The sequence below is a fragment of the Rattus rattus genome, chromosome 8, assembly GCF_011064425.1.
Source record: "Rattus rattus isolate New Zealand chromosome 8, Rrattus_CSIRO_v1, whole genome shotgun sequence".
In the NCBI taxonomy this organism is placed as follows: domain Eukaryota; kingdom Metazoa; phylum Chordata; class Mammalia; order Rodentia; family Muridae; genus Rattus; species Rattus rattus.
The window spans coordinates 98,192,693-98,216,804 of NC_046161.1; the positions used below are offsets into that span (position 1 = coordinate 98,192,693).

Genomic DNA, 24,112 nt, shown 5'->3' on the forward strand with positions numbered 1-24,112 from the left:
TTGGTCATGAAACAACTTTTAAGTCCTACATTGGGTCTTACTGGGGCAGACAGTTGACATTTAAGTGTCTCTTTGAGGGGCTCCTGGGCAGCAGTGACCACACGGTTAATGTGCTTCATCCTCAGCTATGAATGACACTGCCATTACAGACACTGGCTCAGCCAGCAGTGCTTGGATTTCCTTTATTATGTGGGACAGCATGGTCATCTCAGATCCTGAATTTGCCCTGGTCGCCTAACATGGTTTGCTGCATGGCCCAGGTTGGCCTCAAGTTCCCCAGTCCTTCTGTCTTCACTTCCTGAGTGCTAGGATTACAGGCATGTGCCACCACACCCAGCCTCAGGGTTTCCATTCCTAATTTGAATATAAACCCTCTCAATTTTAATTTGGTAACAGTACACACCCTCCTTTTGAAATTTCTTCTCTCAAAGCAAAGGTAATCTGGAAAACTTTATTGTTACTATATAACCTGGGTATAAATACTGACATAAAATACATGACATTTGGACATTTCTGCTTGGACTCAGAGGTAGAGACGCAGAACTGTCACCTGCAGGTCGTCTTATATTGCTCTTCCCTGTTTTATGAGCTGTCCATTGTGGATGTTGCTATCCCGTAGCGTCAGTGGAGCAGACTGTACTAAACCCCTCATTTACAAGTATTGTTATTACAAGCTTCATTCTGCTGGAAGAACTCTACCTTCCTGAACTTAGGGAGACTGTTTATGGTCTGGTGAAATTCATAAAAACCACAGCCATGTGACTGCACAGGCTCTGGGTCCAGCAGGGGTAGAGCTCAAGATAAAAACCTGTCCTTGAAAGAGAGGCATGTATTCGGAGTCTTTTTGTCTCCTGCTTCTGGGGACCCCTTGCTCTTAGCCGGGTTATTGTAAGGCTACAGCAGTTTAAAACACTGGAGGGATTATTAGAGGTTCATCTGCCTTTGCTGCAAAGACCTTTCAGAATGGGAGGTCCTGACCAGAAGCTGGGGATTAGGTCACTGCAACATTTGGGGCTGAGAAAAGGTTAATGCAGGTAGATAAAAGGAGCTGTCATCATACTCCTGGCAGCTGTGTGAGGAAGGTTGCTGTGGTGTTCAACAAGCAGTATTCTGTCCGTAGGTGTGATGTGAAGTCTTGGCTCCTTGTTTTGCTATGGGGCAAAGGGTTGAACAACCCTCGCCTTTCTGGGGTGTGCATGTGTGTCTCAGGCAGGTGGGCTTGCCTGTAATGTAATCTCTATAGGCTCCTTCAAGGTCTGTAGAGGAATCTGGCAGGGGCAGGTGCTATGTGGCTCTGGGGAGTGGACAGTGCTTTCTTGAGTTTTAGTTTCAGAGGAACTGTTGGGTCATTGTCTAAGTGTCAGGTTTTCAATGTGACTATTCCATTGTTCCCCATTCCTTGACATGTTGGGCCATGTTTGATTTCCCTTCCTCACCTTGCCTTAGAATCCTTTCAGGTATGTTGGAGAGGCTGGCAAAAAGCTTCCCACTTGTTGGTAGCCATTTCTCCAGACACACCAGAGCCCAGGTGTTCTAGGGCTCAGGCTGTGTTGTCTGTGTTCCTGGAACCTGGAAGAGGTGGTTCAATATTAAGAGCGCCTGTTCCTGCAGAGGCCAGGTTTGATACCCAGCACCTGCAATGGTGGCTCTTAACCCGCCATAATGCTGGTTCCAGGGGATCCATCGCCCTCTTTTGACCTCCTTGGGCACCAGAGAAATGTGCTGCACATGCAGGCATAACATCTATATACATTTTTTTTTTAAAGTTTTAAATTACATTTAGAGAGAGCATGCTTTCCAGTATGTGGACGTTAGAGAAGGCAGTTTGTAGGAGTTGGTTCTCTCCATGGATAGAATTCTCTGGAGAGCTGGTATCCAGGATTTTTGCCTACTGATATACTTTACTGGCCCCTTTTCATGTTTCTTTAACAAACATTAAGCCTTAACCAGTTTTCTTTTGACTTTGATCAGACAGGCATGGCATATTTTGTCTTCAGGTTCCTTTAGTTGAGGATTTCATTGTAGTCTGGCCGGCCTTGAACCTGAGCTTTAGTCTTCCGAGGATTATAGACGTGCCCCTGGCTTTGAGAGGCTCTTTTGTGACCACTTAGTTTTGATGAGTTCATTCCTTGCCTGCAAAATGAGTCAAGGGCCCTGGGTATCTGTGCTGCTTCTAGTTTGCTGCGGATGGCTCTCTTTTTCCATAGCAACATGACAAGGACTGAGTCCTAGGATCATCTGCCTTTGTAGGCTTGAGAACAGGAGGAAGGGATTCAGCCTGCCTCTCACTTTTAGTGTGTGCACATAAGATACCCATCATCATAGTATGGGATTCATGTATAAAGACTGCATAGTGAAAGGACGAACATGCCACTTACCTACCCTCACGTCTCACTTGGTCCCGAATATAATCTGTACCCTTTGTGTTGAACATTAGGGCTCTTTAAGAATCATCCTTCATGCCTGCTACTTTGAATGGTTGACTTTGTTCCTCCTGTTACTTTCTCCAGGTTTCCTAGTAACATTTTGTTTTAAAGACAAGGGGTTTTCTCTGAAACCCATGCCAGTCTGGAACTCTCTATAGCTCAGCTTCTCCCTTCACTGCTTCCTCTGGTCAGGCTATGATCCTGCCACAAGGACCTGCAACAGGCCTGGGGTTGGGACCTCCACGCTCCCTTCAGCCCTGTCCCTTTGCAGCCCCATGCCTCATGAGGAAGCTTGGGGACACTTACTTGATCTCTCTGGGGCATCCCAGGCAGGAAGCAGGACCTCTAAGTTCAGGTCTTTTGAAAGGCAAGAGAGCCAGAGATCCCAGGGGTGACCATTGTTGCCAGCAACAGGCGTATTCTCTGGAGTCCAGCTCCAAGGAGCTAATTGATGTGTTTTCTACTTTCTGAAAAGTGGTAATTAACCCTGCTCAGGCATAAGTGTGTTGAATGTAGGAGTTTCCTACAATCCTAGCACATAATCGTCTCTCCCTTCTCTTACCTTTCAGCAGACAGCTCGGACAACTCTGATTTGGAAGATGACATCATCTTATCTCTGAATGAGTGATGTGCCATCCCCACTTGGAAGAGAATCTTGGCAGGCGAGAGAAACTGAATGAATTCAGAACACCTGCCCTTTGCTGCCTCCCAGGGCTGTCAGTTAAGGAACTGTATGCCCTGCACTCAGAGGACTATGGTTTAGAGTCTCCCTGGAATCTGAGGGCCCTTCTAAGAACAACAATAACAACAACAACACCACACACACACACGCGCACACACACACACACACACACACACACACACACACACACACACACACACACACACAGCACTACAAGGACTAGGCCCTAGTTTGTGTCCCCTCCTCCTAGGAAGGATATAGCTTTCCTCAAGGGAAAAACAAACATGTCTCTGGGTATTTCACAATATATTTTCTTTGTATAATGTTCTTTACTTAAAGAACAAGAAATAGTTTTTTATAAAACTTAAAAAGGAAAAAAAAAAAAGCACCAGGCATTTCTAACGAGGGTCTGAACTTATATCCACCAATCTCCTACCCCTGCGCTTCATTTTCTTTGGAAGAAAATGACGTTTAAAGAACATATAGAGGCATTTTTACATACGTATTTAAATGAAGAGGAAAATCGTGGTTTCGTAAATTGATAAGGATTAAGAATATTTTATTATAAATATAATATATGATTTTTTAACCTGTTTTGTTGCCTCATATGCTGTCAAGTTAATTTGTTTTCCTTTGTGCCAGTGCGGGAAGAAGGTGTGGCCTGAGCACTGGGGAAAATGCCTAGCTCCCTGCCTTGGTGGCCAGGCAGCAGTCAGTCATGTGGACCCTGGTTTTGTGGAGTTGAGAGAACTTTAGGGGTATAAATTCACTCCCTCTCTTTTCTCTTTGTGATTCAGTTTTTCAAGTCTTTTTTTTTCCTTCCCTTTCTCCCCAATGTGGAAATTACAAATCAAAGGTCTTTTTCTTTAATGTAAAGTGTATTTATTTAAAAAAAAATACAAAATAAACTACAAGTCTGTCTTTGTTTATGGCCTTTTGTTTTCTTTTACCAAAGTGGGGTTTCCCTTTCCTCCTCTTCAGCTTTGGCCAGACCAGAGGACTTGTAAGGAAGGCAGAGCCTTCCCACAGCAAACCCCAGGACAGACATACGGTGACTCAGTCACTTGAGCCTGGCCTGAAGTTGCTAAAGGCTTTGTGAGGATAACAAGGGGGCAGAAGGGGTCGGGGGTAGGGGAAAACATCTCTATCCCCATGGATGGGACCTTTAAGGAGCATTCTGGCCACCCTTTGGCTGAGATTAGGGGGGAGTTGAGGGGTACTTGAGGGTTGGTCAGGCTGGATTTGGAGTAAAACTCACAAGGTCTAAAACTGACAAAGCAGCATCAGGGCTCATGCTTTGCTCATCCTGCCACTCTCCTCCTGTCCCACAATAAATACAAAATGTTCATTTTTTTCTCTGATTGTGCCCAAATTGTAGCTTCTGTTTCTGTTACATAGGCATTACACAGCCACAGAAACACTTCTCTTTGCTGAGAGAAGGGTGTACTGGTTAAAAAGTAAACAACACAAGACAGTGAAAACTCTCCAGGGGTGGGTGGAGCCTGCTACACCAAGAACACAACCTGTCCCTGAAGTGGCCAGTATCACAGACGTACATCCTGGTCCTCTTAAGAAAGCCAAGGCCTCAGCTCCTTGTTTGCTTCATGCCATGGCATTAAATGGTTAGCTGATGCCAGCCAGTTAGAAGCCTGGTAGCTGGTGCTGGATGGATGCAGCTGAAAACAGTTAAAACCCCTGTGCTTACACTAGTGCAGCGCTTCTGCCAGGGGCTCTCGGGAATACCCATAGGCCTCCCAAGGTAGAGGTGAGCACATTTAATAGGAAAGCAATTTCGGTTGACTTGACAACACTCCCTTAGGAATGTGCCTCATGAGACTAGAAGAAAACATCCAACTTCCATATTCTTCCTAGGGTTCAAAACCTGAGTCACTTAAGACTCAGGCTATGAAACCTACCAATTAGGGGTTTTTGTCTGCTCATGTTTCTTGTCTTGATGCAGTATCTCAGGTGCTGGGTACCTGCTGTCAGCTTTCTCACTGGAGACAATGTCATGATCAAACAAGGCCTTGGCCACCTGACCTACCTTCTCTAGTGCTAGCTGAGAGGCCACAGATCCTGTTACATCTTAAGAACTAAAAGGAAGTGGACAAGATGGTCCAATGAGGAAGGTGGCAGGTGACAGTGGGCTATGGTTGTTCACCAAGAAGCAGGTTATCACTAGAGCCAAAGGGTACCCTTTTCCAAAAGAGTTAATAAAGTTCTGTCTGGGTAGGGCACACGGCTGATGAAACCCACTTTGTTATAGGGACTCAGCTGTGCTACAACTGTTCTATGACACTGTTCAGGATCTGTAAGAAAAACTGCAGCAGTCAAGATGAGGCCTGCTCTGGTTTCTGCTGGTATGACAAAGACTTGCAGTCAAGTCGACCTGCCTTGCTCCATGCCCTGGAGAAAGTGGCCCCGGCTCAAGCAAACATGGTTGGATACGTTAACACTGACTCTCATAATGCCATGGAGCAGGAGTTCTCAGACTTCTGACACTGCAACCCTTTAATATACTCCCTCACGCTGTGGTGACCCCAACCAGAACATTATGTTGTTATTTCATAACTAATTTTGCTACTGTTATGAATTGTAATGCAAGTACTTTGGGGGCTACAGGTTTGCCAAATGGGTTGTGACCCACAGGAGGAAAACCCCTGTTTTAGAGCCATCTTTAGTTTCTCATGAATATCAGTCAAAGCCCAGTGAGTGGAAATTCCCTGTTCTTGTCCAGTCTCTTAAAACCCTGTCCCTGTAGACAGACATGAACTCCATACAACCTTCAAGGTCCACCTCAGAGCCCACGGGTCACAGGTGCTAGCTCGGAGCAGGCCTGACTCTAAGTGCTAGGTTTTGATCAGAACCTTTAACCAGGGTTGTTGCCACATTCTGAGCCTGGCTGTGATCTTGGTGACAACTGTTGCCTGAACTGGCTTTCTGCTTGAGACAACAAAAGCAGAGCCTAGATCCCTTAGGTCACTTTCCCCTCCCAGACATAGGACTCCTTAATCTTTCCTTCATACAGAGTTGATATGGATTTTGGGCTCTATCCCATCACAACTGTGACTTCTTTCTCACAAAGGAGTACTATTTCCTTACCTCATGCCTGGGTCAGAACACGGAACACTAAGTCACTCATCCAGGGCATCCTCCTGGCACTGACTCCCTTGCAGACTGAGCACTGTAGTTGGGGGTCTGTTTGCCACAAAGCTTGAGGTCTGACTGCAGCACAGGCCTCTGACACAGCCCTGAGAGCAAAGGAAGCACATTGAAGAGTTAACAAGTCTGGCTGCCTCTCAGCCTGCAGGCCAACATTTTACCTACAAGACCCCTGGGAATTAGGCAGATGACTGAAAGAGGAGACCCTAACCTACAGTAAGACTAGAAGACTGAACCAGAGGGTACTTGGACAGGTCATGCACTTGGCCCTTTGCATCAATATTGCACTGTTCCTCCCCTTCAAATGCAAGACTACACAACTGAAAACTACTCTGTCAAACAGGCTTTTGTAACTGGGTGCTCTGTCTAACAGCCACAGCTCAAACTGAAGCACACACTTAGGGCAGGAAAAACAACAAAACTACCTGCAGCTGTTGGCACAGATCTTAGGCCCGGGCTTTTCTGCTGAGTGGGCTCAGCCCAGGGTGGTATCACAGGGCCCATGCCTTGTAAGCCTGCTGGCCAGCAGCTAAGGGTGACAAGTGTGAGCAGGGTCCTGACAGCAGAGAGCTGAGCACGACCAGCATAGCACAACTTTTAAAAGCAGTTGTGCCAAAAACCATGACATACAGCATGCACTGGGTGAAGCCTTCCATTCTTTATGAAAAATACCTGATTAAACCAGGACTCTGGCGGGATTAAAAATTCATCCTCTGACAAAGGCTTTACTGACAATTTTCCATACAGTTAGTCAAAAAAATAAAATAAAATATAAAAAAATACAGAATACAGCAGACAGAATCTCATACACGGGAAACAACAGTTTCTTCTTATAAAAACAAAAATTCCCCCCAAATCTAAGAACTTAGTTTTAGCAGTGAACAGGATGCCACCAAATGAACCACAAAAACCCAGCAGAGAATTCAAACCAGGGTAAGGTAGGTAGAGAAGGAGCAGGTTTTTAGAATAATTGCTTCTGTGACACAAACAGCTGGAAGACGCAGGTGGGCTAGGCGGTGTCTCTTACTATAACTATCACCATGTGTTCTTCCTCTAACTTGCCCAATGTCCGAAGTGCTGACTGGAGGTACTGCTGTGAAAAGTCGCAGGGCGGGAAGGCATAGAGCATGCCAGTGCTGTCTCTGCCCTTAGACCCACCCACCGGCAAGCTGATCACCCCTGCAGCCTGCTTCTGTTTCAAGTAGGAGACTAGGTTCCTGAGAAGCCGCCTCTGTAGGCCTGGCTCCACCATGGGCATCCCCTCAGCGCCAGGCCCGCTGGGGGTTGACTGGATGGCTAGGAGCACAGCATAGCCGTTAGGGCTCCCCTGCTTGATGCGACGGGTGACCTCATCCAGCTTGGGCTGATCCAGTCGAAGACGCTGGGCAATCTTTAGCTGGGTCAGCTTGCTGCCAGAAGTGTGGTCTTTGAGGAGACCACTGATAACCCCCTGGTCCCCCTCAAGGATGTGCATAGAAGTCGGAAAGCAGCTGTTTTTCAGCACTAGGAGCCCATTCCAACCCAGCTGCAGTGTCTGTGCATACTCTGACAGAGTCTTTAGCTTTTTGGTCTCATGTTTTGGCTCTTCAAGAGTCTTGGGCTCTGCCTCAGTGGTCCGATGATTGCGTTCACTCTCTCTAGTCTTTTTCCCATGGGAAGAGTCTGGAGCCTCGTGGTGGTGGTGGTGGTGGCTCCTTTCCTCAGCACTATGTCTGCTGTTGCTGAGGGAGTTGCTGCCTGACTCCTTGGTCCCTTCACTGGAGTGGTTCTCCTTTCGGCTACGCTCAGGGGTGCGGTCCGAGCCTCGCTCAGACTGCTGCCCCCCACCCTTGGTCCTGCTCCGTTCCTCATAAGGGGAGTGAGTTGTCCTCCCGCGGTCACTGGAAAGGCTCCTCCGCTTTCGTCTCTCTTCCCAGGGCTTGGCTATGCTCCGGTCCCCATCTGCCCCCCAGCGCTCACCACTCCGGCTGCGCACTGAGCGGCTATAGCCCTCCAGGCTGTTTCTGCGGTCTGAACTTTTACTGAGGCTGGTCCAGTCCCCTTCCAAAAAGGTCCGGTCTCGATCTGAATACAGAAGGTGCGGAGGGGTCCTATCCCGCACCCTAAGGTCAGCATCCAAGTTTCGATGCCGGGTATATCCATCAGTGAGCAGCTCATAATGCACAGGGAGAGGTGAGGGCTGGTACTGCTGGGGATAGCGAGTCTCCTCTGCTTTGGCAAAATCCACCCGGAGCCTGCGATCTGGACCACCCAAGGGGAAGCCCCTCATTTTAGCACAGGCAGCTTGGGCTGCATCCAGACTCTCGTACTGGATGTAGGCAAAGCTGTCTCCTTTGACGTGATCGATGGTCCGAATGCTCCCAAAGCGATCGAATTCTCTGGCCAGGGCCGCCAGCGAGGTGTTAGGTCCAAGACCACCCACCCAGAGGCGGGTGGTAGGGTTAGCCTTGCCATAGCCTATCTTTATAGGGTTTCTGCCAATCACCCGGCCAGACATAGCCACCTTGGCCCTGTGTGCCATGTCCAGGTTCTGAAACTTGAGGAAGGCATAGGCACCACCTTGGCCGCGGGCAGGCCTCTTGATGACCACCTCCTCAATGATGCCATACTTCTCGAAGGCCCGTCGAAGCTCCACTTCAGATACACTGTGGTCCAGGTTCCCGATGAAGAGATTTCGAGTGGCTCTCTGATCATCCTCCGGCATCAGGTCCTCCTCGCACACGGCCTGGTAGCTGTACGGGCGCCCGCGGTCGTCGTACAGCCCGTAATAGTCCAGGGCTCGCTCCCGAGACAGTCCCACGGCAGCCGCGGCAGCAGCATCCAGGGCGAAGGCTGCCGCGGCGTGCCGCGCACGGGGCTCCCGCAGGGGCGGGGCGGCTACCGGAGACAGCGAGCGCTGCTTGTACTGGTAGCCCCCGTGCAGGGGCAGATAGCCCAGAGGGTCGGCGGGCGTGGGAGGTCCTGGGGGCGGCGTGGAGGCAGCGGCGCTGCTGCTGCTACTGCGCCGACTGCTCCCGCCGCCGCGCAGGTACACGGGCTCTACCTTGAGCGGGCGGTCGTAGAGCAGCAGCTGACGGGCCAAGGCGTGCTGGCGGGCCTCACGCGCGTCCTGTGGGTGCCGGAAGTTCACATAGGCCACGCGGCCCAGCTCCGGTGTGTGTGACAGGCGCAGGCTGATCTCACCGAACCGCTTGAACTGGTGGAAGAGCCGGTCCTCCAAGTGCTCGGCCGGCAGCGCGGGGCTCAGGCTGCTGATGAGGAGCGTCTTGTACTCCGGAGCCGCCGTGGAACCGGGACCCGCAGGTTCCGCCCCGGGGGGCGGCGGGGGCGGCGGGAGTGGAGATGCGCGGGGCGACGCGCTGCCAGCACCCGGGTCCCCGGAGGCCTTGCCGGTGCGTCCTCCGCCTCCGGGCGCGCCTGAGGAGCGCCCGCTGCTTGCTCGGTGATTCGCATCCCCAGCAGCGCGCCCGTCGCGATGCCCGCCGCCTCCGCCACTGCCGCGGGGCTTGTCACGAGCCCGCGCTGGAACCGGGTGCTTGGTGCCGCCGGAGGCCTTGTGCGCTGCTCGCCGCCCGCCCGCCTCTGCCTCCCGTTCGCGCTCCCGCGGCCGCTTGGCGGACGATGACGAGCCACGCCCGCTCGGGCTGGAGTCTCGCTCGTTCTGCCGCTTCATTGCGCCGGCTTGGCGGGCGGGCGGCCCGCGGGTCCCTCAGAGCGGCAGCGGCGGCAGCCCAGGAGGCAGCGCCCCCGGCGCCGCCATCTTGGACAAAAGGACTCGGCGCGGCGGCAGCGGCGGGGCGGGGCGGGAGCGGCGCCGAGGGGCTGGGAGCTGCGTTATCAAGCTGCGCCGGCCGTACCACGTGACCGAAGTGGGCGGGACGAGAGTTTCGCTCGCCGCCTATCACCGGGCTCCGCGGGCCTGCACCACGTGACATCTTGGCAAACAGAGGAGCAAGCCTGACTGCGAGCTCTGGCGCCGCTGCGTGGTTGGTAGGCACGGGGCTACCGTGTTGGGCGCGGACTCCCTCTGGAGCCTGGCAGGCCCCAGCTGCACTCTGGCTTTGTGCTCTAGGGCTTCCTACACCAGGTCCGCCTACCTTTGGCGGACTCGGGACCCCGCCCACTGGAGCAGGTGTGGCTGCTTGGCCGGAAGCCAAGGGTTGTATCCCACTCAAACCTGCCACTAGGTGAAGAAATTCTATTCCCTTCCATGGAGTTTTCTGACTGGGACCAGAGGTGGCATCCTTGAAGGTAGACACACAAGTATCCCTACACCCTGTCCAGGACCCACATCCAGGCCATCTTGTGCATTCAGATTCTTCCGGCACTGTCCTGACAAGACTCTGAAAACGAAGACTATCGGCACAGGTGAGACCTCCCTGGGTCCAGGTACATAAACTAGAAAGAATGCGTTTGCAACCCACAGACAGGCATCTTGGTGCCACTGGGTCCAAATTTCTGCTGTAGGTAGGTGTCTGGGCAGACAGGAGACTGGAAAGGTGGGGTGGCAGAACCAAGGGTAAAGCACAGGTAATGGCGTTAGTTATCACTTCTTGCCATGTTGACATCTTGCTGGCCAGTATCTTGGCCACATCCAGGAGGTGAGGTGAAGTACCGGCAAGGGCACCCAAAGGCTGCTAGGGCTTATGTTCTCCACAGATGGTTGCGGATCCATTGATGTATCTGTAGAATGACGAAGAAGGCACCCAGTCTTCCCTCCTCCCATAAGCAGAAAAGCAATCAGCAGGAGAAAAGTGCAGGAGGAACTTGGAAGAAACAGCCGAGGGCTTCATGGCAGAAAGTAAGGCCCCGTTGATACAAAGTGAACTGGGGACCACAGGAGAGCTCAGATGGGCTCTTTGGAAAAATGTAACTTCTTAGCAGTCGCTCCTTTCACATGATCTTTCAAGGCAGCAGGAGCAAAGTGTCCCCACTGAGGCACAGGTCACAAATGCCAGCAAAGGAACAACTGAAAACCATGCTGCACAACTCTCCAGGCCCTCTGGGACAAGTTCACACTGCTCCATAAACTGACTCCTGCTAGACTCGCCAGAATCCAGGAAAGCCAGGGGCCCTGTCTGATGCTAGACTGGAACCCCAATGAATTAATAACAAGTACCAGGCAGAGTAAAGAAATGCTAGTTCTGACCACCTGCACTCAGTGCAGACAATTCTGCTTGTTCTGCATAGGCTGAGCCAAATGTAAAAGTCCTTTAGACTTAACCTAAGCCCAGGACAGGCCTCTCTTCAGCACCTGCTACTGGATTGGATGGCGGCTCAGGGGCCAGGTCTAACTTCACCAGGCTGAAGTATGGGGCACCCAGAAGCCAAAACCCAAAACCCATTGGCTGCCGAAGGCTTCAGTCCTATTTTGGGAGTTTGTGGCCCTCAGCACTGGCAGGCTGAGGGATCTTTTCAGACTGGAAAGATAAACCAATAATCTATAGGACAGAATCTTGTGCCAGCTCAACTCTCCAAAGACAATTTTTTTCTTTAATAAAAAAATCCCAGACAAACTTTGAAGTCCTAGAGTAAACCAGCAAAAGAAGGAAGTAAATTCCTCCCCACTTGGGGATGGGGGGGTGAGGGGGCACGGCAGAGCCAACATCATCATGAGGAGAGCTCCAGGCTTCACATCTCATTGTCAGGAGCCCACTTAAAAAATAAATTACAAAATGGTTGTTTGGGGAAGAGACAGATGAACTGCTGTTTCCCTCCGGTGCAGCAGGAACTGGGCAGACTACAGATCAGTCCGTGCGCTGGCCGCCTTGGGGGCATATTTAGGCATGAGTTCATTTATCTTCCGGATATAGTCAGACTTCTCTGCACAGCCTTTGCACATCTCCCCCCAATCGTCCAGGATTTTCTTCAGCTCTTTCACCCGGAGCTTCTTCAGGTCCACTGTGCTCAGGTCAATCTGCTTGTCTGCAGGGAGAGCAGGAGAGTAAATGGCTGGGCAGGAGAGACTGCAGGTCCCAACTGCGCTGCATGCCAAACCATTCCTTAGATGACCAGCCCTACTTGTGGTAGGGGAGGCAAATGCATGATGTACTCAAGAGCAAACTGACATTCTTCACCAGGAAGGCCACCTCAGGTTGTCAGTAGCCACTACAGGACATGCAGTGCAGACAGCCCATGTGATTCAGGGAACGTAGCTCCAGTTCCCCGACGACTTCCTACATGTTAGCACAAAATGATAGCTCCAGGCTGGGGCAGAGCAGACACATCCCGGTCTCCCCACAAGGCATGGGAGTCAGATGCTTAGTCCATAACCCATGTGACCCAAACAAACCTACCCCAGAGCCAACCACGATACCAAATCAAATGCACACAAGCACAAGGGTTCCAGACACTTGAGGTACAGTAAACACTGGCATTGTTTAAACTTTATGGGAGAGGCCTGGCTCTTCTCAGGACTGGGATTATGTGCAACCAGATGGGCTCTGCCATGGTGATGCTGTAACTGTCACGATTGGGGTTTAGAGCCATCACAAGTCACTGAACTCAAGTTCCCACCACATTACTTCTCTGATCAAAAACTTCTGATGCTTTCGAGTTTATGTAGACTAACAGCCAAATTCCTCCCCAAGACTCTGTCCAACTTGACCTCCTGTGACACTACAATCTCTAATCTCTTATCTACATCATTCTTCTATCAGACGACCTTTGGGTCAATCAGAGATCCTTCTTCAAATTCTCACAAGTCACCTCCTCACCCTCTGACCTCCGCCTGTCTTCGATGTGGAAGTCTGATCCCTGCAGCACAAAGTATTATCCTTTACACTACAAACCTGCTTTTGATGACTCTTCTGGCTAGAAAGTTAAGTCCAGAAAGGGCATGCAGAGATGGCAGAAGGCACATGGTCCTAGTCACACTCACCGTATTTTAGCTCGCAGATCTGGCTGTCTTTCTTCTTCAGCTTCTCACAGATCTTCTCCACAGGGATATGGTGGGCCAGAGGCTTTGATACCTCATTGATGATCTTGGTGGCGGCATCATCTGTGGCTCCAATGTAGTAGCACTGTTGCACAAAATAGAACAAAAGCCTTTTTAAAAAAGCTATGCACATCAGTAAGTGCATGTGTCAGGGAGGCCAGAGGCAGCAGAGTCCCTGGAGCTGGGTTACAGGGTGCTGTGGATGCTGGCAACTAAACAGGTCTCTACAGGAACAGCCCACACTCATAACCAACTCGCCAGTTCCAGACAATGTTAGGTCATCTTGAAAACCTCTCTTTGCCAAGGGTTCAGTTTAGTTTGTACTGCACGGATCTAGCTGTTCTAGGTCCTAGACACATGATATATGGTCAGCTCCAGAGTTTCCAGACGAGTATAGGAGTCATTAGAGTTCCAATGAGAGAATACCATGGAAACTAAAGCTATAAAAGCTGATGCTTCACCAGGGCTCTTGACCTTAACTTGGCCCTGGCCATTTTGGGGCACCTAGCCAACTACTTCTGATCCCAAACACACCAAATTCTTTCTGGCCTTTGGGGCACTCATTGCCTGGATGTGCTCACTCCTTCATGATCCCCTTCTTCTGCGATACCTAGAGCTACTTTCTCTGATAGCTCACACCCACCTACCCACCAAACGATCCTAGCGCATTTTCTTCATGGCCATGCCATTTACTGCGTTGCAACTGCCTGCCATTTTTCTCTCCTGGTATTACCAATATTCAGCTTATAGTAGATGTTTAATAAGTAGAAGGTAAAACCACTTAGTCCTCACATTAGTTTACATACATGTCCCAACCTGAAGTGGACAGTACACACGAGCCAGGGACAGCCTGGGTGGGTCACCAGCTACTTACCAACCGATTCTCTTTGCCTCTTGCTTCCCGGCAGAACTTTATAAGTTCTTCTTCAATAGTGGCTGGTGAAAATGTGACATCCCTGTCTTTGAGGTCCTGGTAAAATCTCCCCAGATAAGAAATACAAACTGGAAAAGACGGAGATGTTAAATAGTTAATATTTCCCCAGGAAGAAACCCTGTCAGCAGTTTTGAAAAGAAGGGATTAAAATGTTTTTTCCTCAGGTACTCACAAGTGCACAGAACCCTTAGGTTGCTGGGGTCCTGGAACCCAGTGCATGATGGGAATGAATATTCCCCAAGTGACCCCCACATAACCCTGTCTGCTCTTTTCAAGTTTAAGCCGAGAGTGGACACGTGTCCTTGAGGGAACTCACTGTGACCTCATAAGGGACAGATTGGAGGCTGAAGCAAACGATCAAAATGCTCCTTATTCTGAATACATCGAACCCCTAAGTGCAGTTTAGTAACCCCAACGCGGTTGCGGCCCACAGGATCCCTATCTATAATTTCAAAAGTGATGGGAAAGGACAAAAACTCCCGCGATGTGGGCTGCCGGCCAAGTTTTCAACGCGACTGAATCGTCGCGATCCCCTAAATGGGTCAACGTTCCTAGGCCCGGGAAATAACTCTGAGGCCCTTTCTCCAGCGGATTCTCTGGGACGGGTCGTCGCCCTCACCCTCTCGGTTTCGTTGGGTTTAGCATCTCCAGGCCGCCCCCACCCGGCCCCCCGCACCTTCGCAGTCGCCTGGCCGTAGCGCTCGACTGTCAGGCAGAACGCTCAGGGCCAGCGCTACCGCCAGCCCGCGCGTAGCCCACATCCTTCTCGGCAGTCGCCACCACCGCCGCCGCCGCGCGAATGAACCGCACCCGGCGCGGTGCTCCGCCTAGTGGGCTGGAACACAAACCGGAGCTTCCCATTGGCATGCGGCCCCCGCGCCCACCCATATGCCACATTCTCATTGGTCCACGTGCCCAGGAGCCCAGACCGGCGGCTCCACGCTACTCTCCCTCATTGGCTGGTGGTGTCTGGGCCCTAGACAGTTGTCGGTTGCTGATTGATCCTGGGCGGTCCATAGGAAGCGGTTGGGCGGAAGGTGCACCGCCCGCCATGTTGGGTAAGGGCAGCTACTTTGGCTGCTTATCCCTTACCTTTTTAATCTATTGACTCGACCTGAATACCAAGTCTTGGTTTCACACCCACTCTCCTCCCAAGCCCGGGACTAGTAGAGCAGGATTTCTGGCGTCTGCCCATAGCTAGCAGGATAGGCGGCGCGAGCCAGGATCAGAAGCAGTTTCTTGTTTTGAACTACCACGTGAATTGACGAACCAATCTTGGAAAGCGTCCACTTTCATTCGCCGGCTGCCCAGACCCCGCTTTATCCTGGGATAGACTGCGGAAACCTCTTAAACGAAAGGCTCTAGACCTGCCTAGTCGGCTGCTGTCCTGGACTTCTGAGGACCTCGCGGCAAGGCTGCGAACAGGGGCCTTGGTCTAGCTTCCCAACGGAGGCCATGGGATCTTGGGAGGTTTTGTTCTCCACTCTTGGAGACGCACGGATGGGAATTGGAGACGTTACCGCTTAGACTGCCCTAATGCTAACTTAAGTGGCTTTGGCCACTCGCCCTGGAAGGCAGAATACGGAGAGCGGCCGACTACGTGCAGAAAAGGTATCTGGAGCTAAAAGGGCTTGGAGCCCGGCGACAGGGGTTTGAGAGGGGCACTTATGCTCCCATTCATTGAAATCAGTGGATCAATATCAGGTATTAATCTTTAATTCACATAACAGCAGTCAAGGGATGGGGCGAGTCAATTGCCAGATATTTACATCTAAAAGTCACATTTCTTGTTGGATTTATAACATGCTACCACAATATATACAGTAAAATGCCTCTTGGGACACTGGCACAAATTTTTTTCTTTAACTTTTCTGGTACAGGTAAGATCATTTTAAGTCAGTTTTTCTTTAGACATGAGTACACAAAAGAGATGATTAGAAGTTTTTTGTTTTAAATAAGCACAGAATGCCAGAGGTTAAAAACACATTTATAGGCTTATTACCAATTAGACACACTCTATACATTTTTTGCTCAAATTCCTGTACAAATACACAGCATTCAAATAGGTATTTACAAATACGCTTTAAAGAATGAAAATCAGTATTTCACAATCTTTTCAAAGGATTCTGATCTCTGGCCTCCCATTTCCCTCACACTGGCTGGTTTTTCAATAAAAAGTATTCAGAATAGGTCCATTTCATCCAGTTAGGGAAAATGAAGAGGCGCAACACAAATATATTTCACCTCGCATAAAGCAAGGCCAAGGAACTTCACCCTACATTCCCCTCCCTACCTCCTGTGCCATCAAGTGGAGAAGGGAGATAGATGTCTGCATGTGATGACTGGCTGCCTCCGTGGACTGAGGGTCAGACATGCCTGGAAACCTAAAGCCACCCTACCTAAGAATCACATTCAAAGCTAGACTTGGCGCTCATACCTGTGAACCCAGATGGTCCAGAGACAAGCTCGCCAGTGAGTCTGGGCCCTGGGAGCTGGGGCCATTGGTTTGGCCTACATCCTCAACAGTCTCTGCTCTGCTCTGCTCTGCCTGAATGATCCTGAGGGTATCAGAAAGCCCAACACTGTTGGTACCTGGGCCCCAGCATACTCTGAATGGAAATGGGCCTTCTTTCTTTTTCCATAGGTTATTTGCTGGCAGTTCTATTAAACTTGTTTATAAGAGAAAAACACTGTGACCATGGGTCTTTCTGTTTGGAAAGAATTGTGGAGAAGGGATGAGCAGCTAGGGGCCAGAATGTGGCCATAGCAGGCCAGAAGGCCAACGAGTTAAAGGGACTAGGGGAGCAACGTACCTGCTCATCAAGGAGAAGGCAGTTTTATGGCCATCGCTAATGTGGATGTAAGCAAATAAAACAATTGCCTCAAGACAAGTTATTTTAAAAAGTAACTTAGAAGCACCCTGGTGAAATATTACCATACCCCCACCATAATACCAAGATTAAAGTCAGTGCCCTGACTTGAAAGAATTTCCTATAAAGTCACCACTATGCCCTGCCTAACAGACTGGGGAGGTTTGAAAAACTGCCCTTCTGTCTGTCCTGAACCCTGAGTGGCGGGCGGACCCTATGGGATTGGAGTAGAGGGCTCAGTACTTGGCTGCTTGGAAGATAACAGTTTTACCTGTGTGGCTCTTCCTCCAAAAGGTGACGTTTCCTCCCACCGTTTATTTATATATTTTAAACCCAGGAGCTTGCTGAACCTGACCACACATCCTCAGGGCCTGGAAGCCAGGCTGGGCAGCCAACCCCACGGCTCAGAGGTAGTGCTGAAAATCCCTGATTCAGGCTCTAAATGGCAGACATTTGGGGCCACCTGTGAAAGCAAAAAGTTTTTCTGGCTCCTGGCACACTCCAGCCTCACGCTTATACCAGCTCTTTCTAATCCAAGCGAAGGGACCTAACTCCCCACAGGAGTTAAAGCCCTTCGAGCTTCATTTCATTAAGTCCCAGGACATAAGAGATAACCCTTTCAAGTCCATTCGAGCCAGGGAGGCTTCTGCAGATGATGAGGTGTTTTGAGTGGAAAGGAGCAAAAGGTCTGAAATAAAAGTGATAATTAACGTCCAAGTGAGATAAGAGACAAGTCTGGCCCATGGAAGCCTGGCAGTATGCCCAAGGCATGCAGTTAGGCCAGTCATGTGCCTGACCAGCCCCTCAGGTACACACACACTCCTAGATGGAAGAGTGGGCAGGTGGGCAAGCATTTGTGCAAAACGGCTTGTGGCCCCTTTGTCCACCCATGACATGTAGTCCATGTGGTCCTTGCAATCCCTGAATGCAATCAAGAATTTTTCTGTCCATACAGCAAAGGAAGAGGTCCCTAGTGCAATTTCCATTCTCCAAATCTCTACCCTGGAGGGAGGGTCTGGGCTCCTACTCCTGGGCTCTGTAATGCCTCAAAGCAATGATGTCTGTGCAATCCTTCCATGCGCTCCATGTGGTCTGGAACTGCAGGAGGAAGAAAGCAACTACTGCATAAAGAAAAACCAGAAAAATGGAAACAAAAGTAAAGTGGAAGAAGCCACAACCCTTCATGCTGCTGTGGCCTCTGAACATGGCAAAACATGAGTTCACGGCAGTAGAACAGAGACTCTGTTGGTTTCTCCTGAGTGCCAAGCCTCTAGCTCCCTGGGAGGGACTTGCTTTTCAGACCTGGAGTGCCTGGGCAAGCTGCTCATGGACGGTGGTGATGCAGCTGCCTCTCTGCTCCTCACTGTTCCCCTCGGCCGTGCTCCCAGGCCATGCGGGCCTGCTCCTCCTTGGCACTCCCAGGAGGAAGTGAGGCCTTGCGGTGCAGGCCCCTTGGCCTCTCAGCCTCCTCCCGCAGTAGCACACCTTCATCGTGCTCTAGGGCTGGCAGGCGGGGGTGATAGGGCTTGGGTGGCAGCGCAGGTGGGTCCATGGGATCCTGAGGGATGACACACCCTGGGGCTGAGTGGCTCCTGCATGGCTGGGACTTGATGGAGTCAAGAACAGCGGACTCAGAGAGACTGTAGTGGACAGGGAGGTAGGGCGGCTCAAGGTCTTCATCGCCATTCCAGGCCTGGCTTGGCATGGAGTCCATGGTGTCTGTTCGAGGTGGGGCCTCTGAGGAATGCCCAAAGTTACTCTCACTTAAGGAGGATACACCGCTACTGGCGCTGCCAGACAGCGTGGAGTTGCTGCCATCCAGGCCCGATTGGGGGCTTGTAGGGGAGGCTGGGATGGGGTGGAGAGGAGACTGTGTGGAGGAAAGGGTGGGTGAGTTAGAACCCTCTCTAGACAGGTGGACTGGCCTGCCATGTGGAGGCCAAGAGTCTGCTTATCAATGCATGTTAGGATCTCATCGGCTTCACGTCTGTTTCTTCAGTAATGACCCCTAAGGATCTCCCCAACAAAAGCAAGCTAGTGGAGCCCCAGAATCACTATTATTTCTGAGGGTCAATAAATGCCCCTGACCTGGCTGCTGGGCACTGATGCACCTGGGGCTAAGTCCCAGGTTGGGTGTAGTCTGAGTTACTGACAGGAGGGTTGGGTCATCGGCAGAGGGAACCCTGGTGTGCCATAGATCAGATGAAGGCTATTCTGCTGCTAAAATTGGTCACAGACTTATCTTTTCCCATTTTCAGAAAAATTAAGCTAACAACAGGATTCAAATTTTACTTCTTGGAATTTTCATAAAACTCTAGTACCTAACATTTCTCATTTTGATTGAGACTAGTTTTATAAACTCTATTGTCCACTGCAGGGACACTTACTTAGCTATTGGACTACAGTGTATTGAGAGCCTGCGGTACTGGCAGAGCCCCCAGGTTTCTCAGTGCTCACTACCCATATACTTTTGTTGCCATGGGTTGTCCGCACCACTCTGGTCTCCCTGTCCTCATCACATTTGTTGCAGGATGCACGGGTCACCCGCAGCTCTAGTGTGGCTCTGGCCACCCCCAGCTTCTGCCAGCTCAGGCTCTCAGGGCAGAGGAGCAGAGGAGGGTTCAGGTTCCTCTTGTAGGCCCCAGGGGTGACTCTACAGCAGATGAGGCGGTGGGACAGTTGCTTCAGTACATTACCTTGCGCAGCGTCCGGGCGGGAAGGGCCGGGGGGGTATCACCCAGAGGGTGGTGGAAGGCGTCAAAGTGCAGGGAGTAATGACCTGTAAAGGGAATAGAACCAGAGCTCAGCTGGGGACCCGTGCACGACTGCACAGCAGCATCACCTTGCTGAGCACTGGGCAGGTGTGGAAAAGTCCCCTGAGAACATCTCAGCATTGAAGGCCACAGAAAACCTTTCTTTATATTGACAGTCTGCAAAACAGAGATAAAATAATCGCATTTCACACAGGAGGCCAGGAAATCTGAGTGCTTCAGAGCCCATGAAACAGCAGGCCCCAGACAGGAGTAGTTCTAGTTCGCTGGCGGTTGATGGCAGGCTGGTGATTAGTGTATCTGGCACAGTTGATTTTGTTGTCTTCAGGCTCCCTAACTGGGATGGCCTTCCTGGGCTCGTCTGTAGGACTCAGGAACCGTATTGGCCTCAATATTCAGCAGGCTCCTCTCTGTGGTGTGGATGCTTTTTCCTTGGCTGAGATGGTCTAGATAGCTACTGATCTAGCCCTTGCTCAGAGTTAAGAGACTAGAAACTAATTGGGGGACCCGCTTACCATGCAGCAGGCTTCGGGGAGGCACTGGGGGGACCATGATGTGCCCCATGAGGGCAGACAGGAAGGGCTGGGCCTCTTGGGCTCCGCTATCCAGGCTCCAGCTGCTGGGGGCTGCTGGCACCGCTGAAGGGTGGAAAGAGATGGAGTGAATGGAGGTTACTTCCTGAAGTTCCTATTTGGAAAAGCTGCCCTATAGCCTGAGTCTTCTCTAGGTGTGTTCTGTGTAGCCAGCACACAAGTGGTATGTCAGGCCCTATAGGTGAAAATTGGCCAAGCAAGGAAAAGAGAGATGACTGGCCAGAGATTGAAGCTGCCTATGATGGCAAGAGTAAGCTGACTTCTGAAGAGTGTGTAAGATAAGGCAAACCGAAAGAAAGTGCAATAAGAAGTGAACACCTGTAGACACTGGGATCTGTCAGGAGAAGAAAGACTAGAAGGCCACAGGAAGGAGAGCAGGACAGCTAAGAAGATCCCACAAAGATCACAGGACAAAAAGCTCTTCTCAAGTTAGAGTTAGATCAAGGCTTATGCCCTGGTGAAAAGGAGGATGGAGCCCTGGGATGCAGAATAGAGTGGACCCCAGACGAAGCAGTCCAACACAACAGCACTGGCTCTCGGCTACAGCTGGGTGACAGCTCTTTGTAAAAGGGGAGAGGAGCAGGGCAAGAGTTTGTGATTTGGGGGTTTAGGCACTCTGCAGAAAAAGCAATGTGGAGCACATCTAGTTCTTTCCAGAGAACAAATGCTAGTAAGAAGCTAGCTTCTGTTCAGAAGCTTGGCTCTGAAGGGAGTTTTTTGGAAGGACAGCCTACATAGTCTAGGTGTCTGGTATGGGCACTACTTTAAGGCAGTGGTACCTAGAGGGAGCTAAAAATATCCAAAGTTTGGGCTTGCTTGGCCCAGACATTCAATGGCAAATTCCAAGGTCTGATAAAAGCTGGGAGCCTCAGAAAGAGCTGGAGTTTGGTTTCTGAGTAGGATATGGTCCTAAGTGCTGGGTCCATGGCACTCCATGAATGATATCATGGTCCTTCTCTTTGCTCAGGGACTAGAATGTGCCTTCAGCACAGCACAGGTAAACTTCAGTTATAAGAACTGCTTAAACTCATGATCTGTTGATAGCTAATAGCGGAAAGGAAGGCATCTGAATCTGATGAATAGCCACTGAGCTGTTACTTGCAAAAAAGAATTCTGAGTCTGCTCCGTGTCAGATGGCTGCACCAGAAAGCCTGAGCCCAAGAACAGGCACTCCCTCTTCCAGGGTACAACAGGAGCTTCTTGGTTCTGAGCACCCAAGCTCTCTCTTCCCCCAAAACAAGAGATGAAAGACATTTACAATGAAAGTCACAGATCTCAGGGAAGCAGAAGTTTAGAGATGATTCTGAGAAGCTTCTCCAAAAGGATCTGCAAAAGTTTACCCCATGGGTCCAAAGGAACTTGAGGTCAGGAACACTGTGGGGAAGAATGACAGAAAGGGTGTATTTAAGATGGTGTCCAAACAAGTCATTCCATGTCAACCTGAAGCCATAAATTTGCAGTGAGGTCAGTGGACCTTCGCCATGTAGAGTGGCCAAGAGAATGATTTATCCCAGTAGATGAGCAATATTCACTGTGTCCTGTCTTGTATCAGCATTAACACATCTACAGCATTAGCCTGAGGTCCCCAGTGCCCAGTCTCAGGGCACAGGGCAGACTTGTCCTGTCTGTGAGTGACTGACAAAGAAAAAAACCTACAAATGAAAGGTAGGTTTCTAAGGGGACCTGGGACAGGGACCCAGGAGTTATTCTGGCCTAGGTATTCCCAATGGGAAATTGTCTAATTTATTGACACTAAGTGCTGACCTCATGGTTTGGATATGGTAGCTCTGGGCTCAGCTTTTGTTTGGAGGCACCTGTCCTTCCCTAATACACCTAGGGTGGCCGTGTCCAGCTCCTTGCTGCAGTATGGCTTGAGGCCTGAGGCTCTTCTGTGTCCAGATGATGGAGCATCCTGGTCTGGCCACCAGCACTCATTCGAGCTCTGAGCTGTGTGACTCTTGGCTAGTTTTGAGATTGAGCTGCATCTTAGGTGAAGAAAACCCATTGTGGATTCTGGCCTCCTAGGCCAAAAAGGCTCATTGTTTTCGGGTAATTGGTGCAGAAATCCAAGAAGCCACTTTCTTGGGATATGCAGCCTTGAGGTTAGGAAGGCATCTTCAGTAGGCTCTTTGTGGTTGAGCATCTGGCACTAATTCTCACTAGGAACCGAGGATTTGGACCCAGTGTTTGACCCCTTAAAAAGGACACAGATTTTGTTCTCTATGATAATCAAGAGAGGAAGCAATAGCAGCAGGGACATCAGACAGCACTTGGTGAGCAGGTGCAGTAACAACAGGATGAAGGGACAGGGTCTGAGGGGCTAAGGGACAACACACTAGACTGCTGGGAAGTGAATGTACACCGAGCCCAACAGATGGAGAAGAGGAGTGAACTATGGTGCCAGGCTCTAGTTGGCAGACAAGCTCAGCCTGGTCTCCATTTAGATACTGCTGTGCTAAACCTAATTCAGGTGTGTGGGGCTTCAGCTCAAGGTCATAGAGGTTAGATGCTGGCTCCTATGTCAGCTTGAGGAGCACAGGCAATGTGATACTGATGTAAACAGCTGCGGTTTTAGAGATATTTTCAATTGTGTGGTGGTGTACAGATAGAACCAGTAGTCACTGGCCAGACTGGCTAAGGAATGACGGGACTTCACTGAAGCCTGGAGCTTTCCATGTGAAGCTTACTTTTGGGAAATTCACTGTAGTGTATCTTTTCCATGCCTTTGGGGCTTTCACTGGCCATAGTACATCCTGAGCTCCACGGAGTTTTGGAAGCCCCAAAGGGACCATTAGGCATGCTAAATTCTAGAAGTGATTAGGAAGAGCATAGGAGAGTGGACGCCCACACAGCCAGAGTTACAGTGAATAACTCAGGGCAGATGGCAGTTGGGCCTCTATGAGGGTGGGCCCTGGAGAGAGAGATGCAGATAGACAAACAGGATCCATGACAGTGGGTCTAAACAGTGGACGGAGGAACTGGTTAGCACTGTGTCTAGGTAGACAGGCCTGGGTGGGCATTGGGTTGTGGCTCAGGACTGGACAGTTGATAACTCAAGAACAAGAGTCAGACACTCAAGATGGGACAAACATAAGAGAGTTCCTAGAGTGAGGAAAGTACCTTTTTCAGCCATAGACAGATTGGGGTCACTGCAGGGTTTACAGGCTCCAACTACTTGCTGGAACAGGGCCCGCTGGAAGTTTGCTGGCTGAGGGAAGGAGAAAAATATCAGAGTGTGAAAACAGCCAGCTACATTGTGGGAGGCAGTGTTTGGACTACAGGAGGCAGGGCATTCTAAGCTCACACAGGATATCAGAGCAGTAAGGCGGCTCATGCTGAGATGTGCCAAGAGCTCCACACCAGCCCTAGGAGATCTGATTCCGCAGTCCAAGTACATGGACCAGAGCACTTCCATGGACACTGAGACATCGCCCAGGTTGTCTTGTGTAGGACAGAGGTGTATCCATTATTTTATTGTCACATCTTTCCATTTGCCAGGGAGACCACTGACAGAAAGGTTTAAAGACCCTGTCTGCCTCATGAGCACTGATAGGTCTTAACTCTTGGGAGAACCCCACTCAGATCCAGGTTAGCATTAAGGGGAGAGAAAGCAGCACCCAAACCTGGAGTCTGGCAGGTCCCATTGCTCTGCTGAGCAGCTCCCATCAGATCTGAGAGGTGCCACTTAGAAACTCCTGGCACTTTGGGTCCAGGACAATTATGGGCTTGGATAGAAA

The 24,112-nt window shown here is 50.4% G+C and overlaps 4 protein-coding genes across 5 annotated transcripts in view; 1 reads left to right on the top strand and 3 right to left on the bottom strand.

The window, feature by feature from the left end:
• Dcaf1 (DDB1 and CUL4 associated factor 1) overlaps positions 1-4,037 on the top strand; it is a 65,271-nt gene extending 61,234 nt beyond the window's left edge. The window contains exon 24 of one of the 2 annotated variants that reach the window (XM_032910502.1): positions 2,996-4,037. In XM_032910502.1, coding sequence (XP_032766393.1) covers positions 2,996-3,054 — 59 coding nt within the window. In that variant the 3' untranslated portion in view covers positions 3,055-4,037. The remainder of the gene's footprint in view (positions 1-2,995) is intronic. The other variant, XM_032910503.1, reaches the window with a different exon arrangement.
• A 419-nt stretch (positions 4,038-4,456) lies between these two features.
• Rbm15b (RNA binding motif protein 15B) lies at positions 4,457-11,525 on the bottom strand. Its single transcript, XM_032910504.1, has one exon. The coding sequence runs from the start codon at positions 9,941-9,943 to the stop codon at positions 7,280-7,282; it is 2,664 nt and encodes an 887-aa protein (XP_032766395.1). The 5' UTR covers positions 9,944-11,525; the 3' UTR covers positions 4,457-7,279.
• A 214-nt stretch (positions 11,526-11,739) lies between these two features.
• Positions 11,740-14,962, bottom strand: Manf (mesencephalic astrocyte derived neurotrophic factor). Its single transcript, XM_032910505.1, has 4 exons — positions 14,818-14,962; positions 14,082-14,209; positions 13,151-13,292; positions 11,740-12,195 (listed from the first exon to the last, which is right to left on the bottom strand). The coding sequence occupies exons 1-4, from the start codon at positions 14,900-14,902 to the stop codon at positions 12,011-12,013; spliced, it is 540 nt and encodes a 179-aa protein (XP_032766396.1). The 5' UTR covers positions 14,903-14,962; the 3' UTR covers positions 11,740-12,010.
• An 873-nt stretch (positions 14,963-15,835) lies between these two features.
• Dock3 (dedicator of cytokinesis 3) overlaps positions 15,836-24,112 on the bottom strand; it is a 341,809-nt gene continuing 333,532 nt past the window's right edge. Inside the window, exons 51-53 of the mRNA XM_032910506.1 lie at positions 23,496-23,583; positions 19,708-19,790; positions 15,836-18,881 (exon numbers count right to left, since the gene is read on the bottom strand). Coding sequence (XP_032766397.1) covers positions 18,372-18,881; positions 19,708-19,790; positions 23,496-23,583 — 681 coding nt within the window. The 3' untranslated portion in view covers positions 15,836-18,371. The remainder of the gene's footprint in view (positions 18,882-19,707; positions 19,791-23,495; positions 23,584-24,112) is intronic.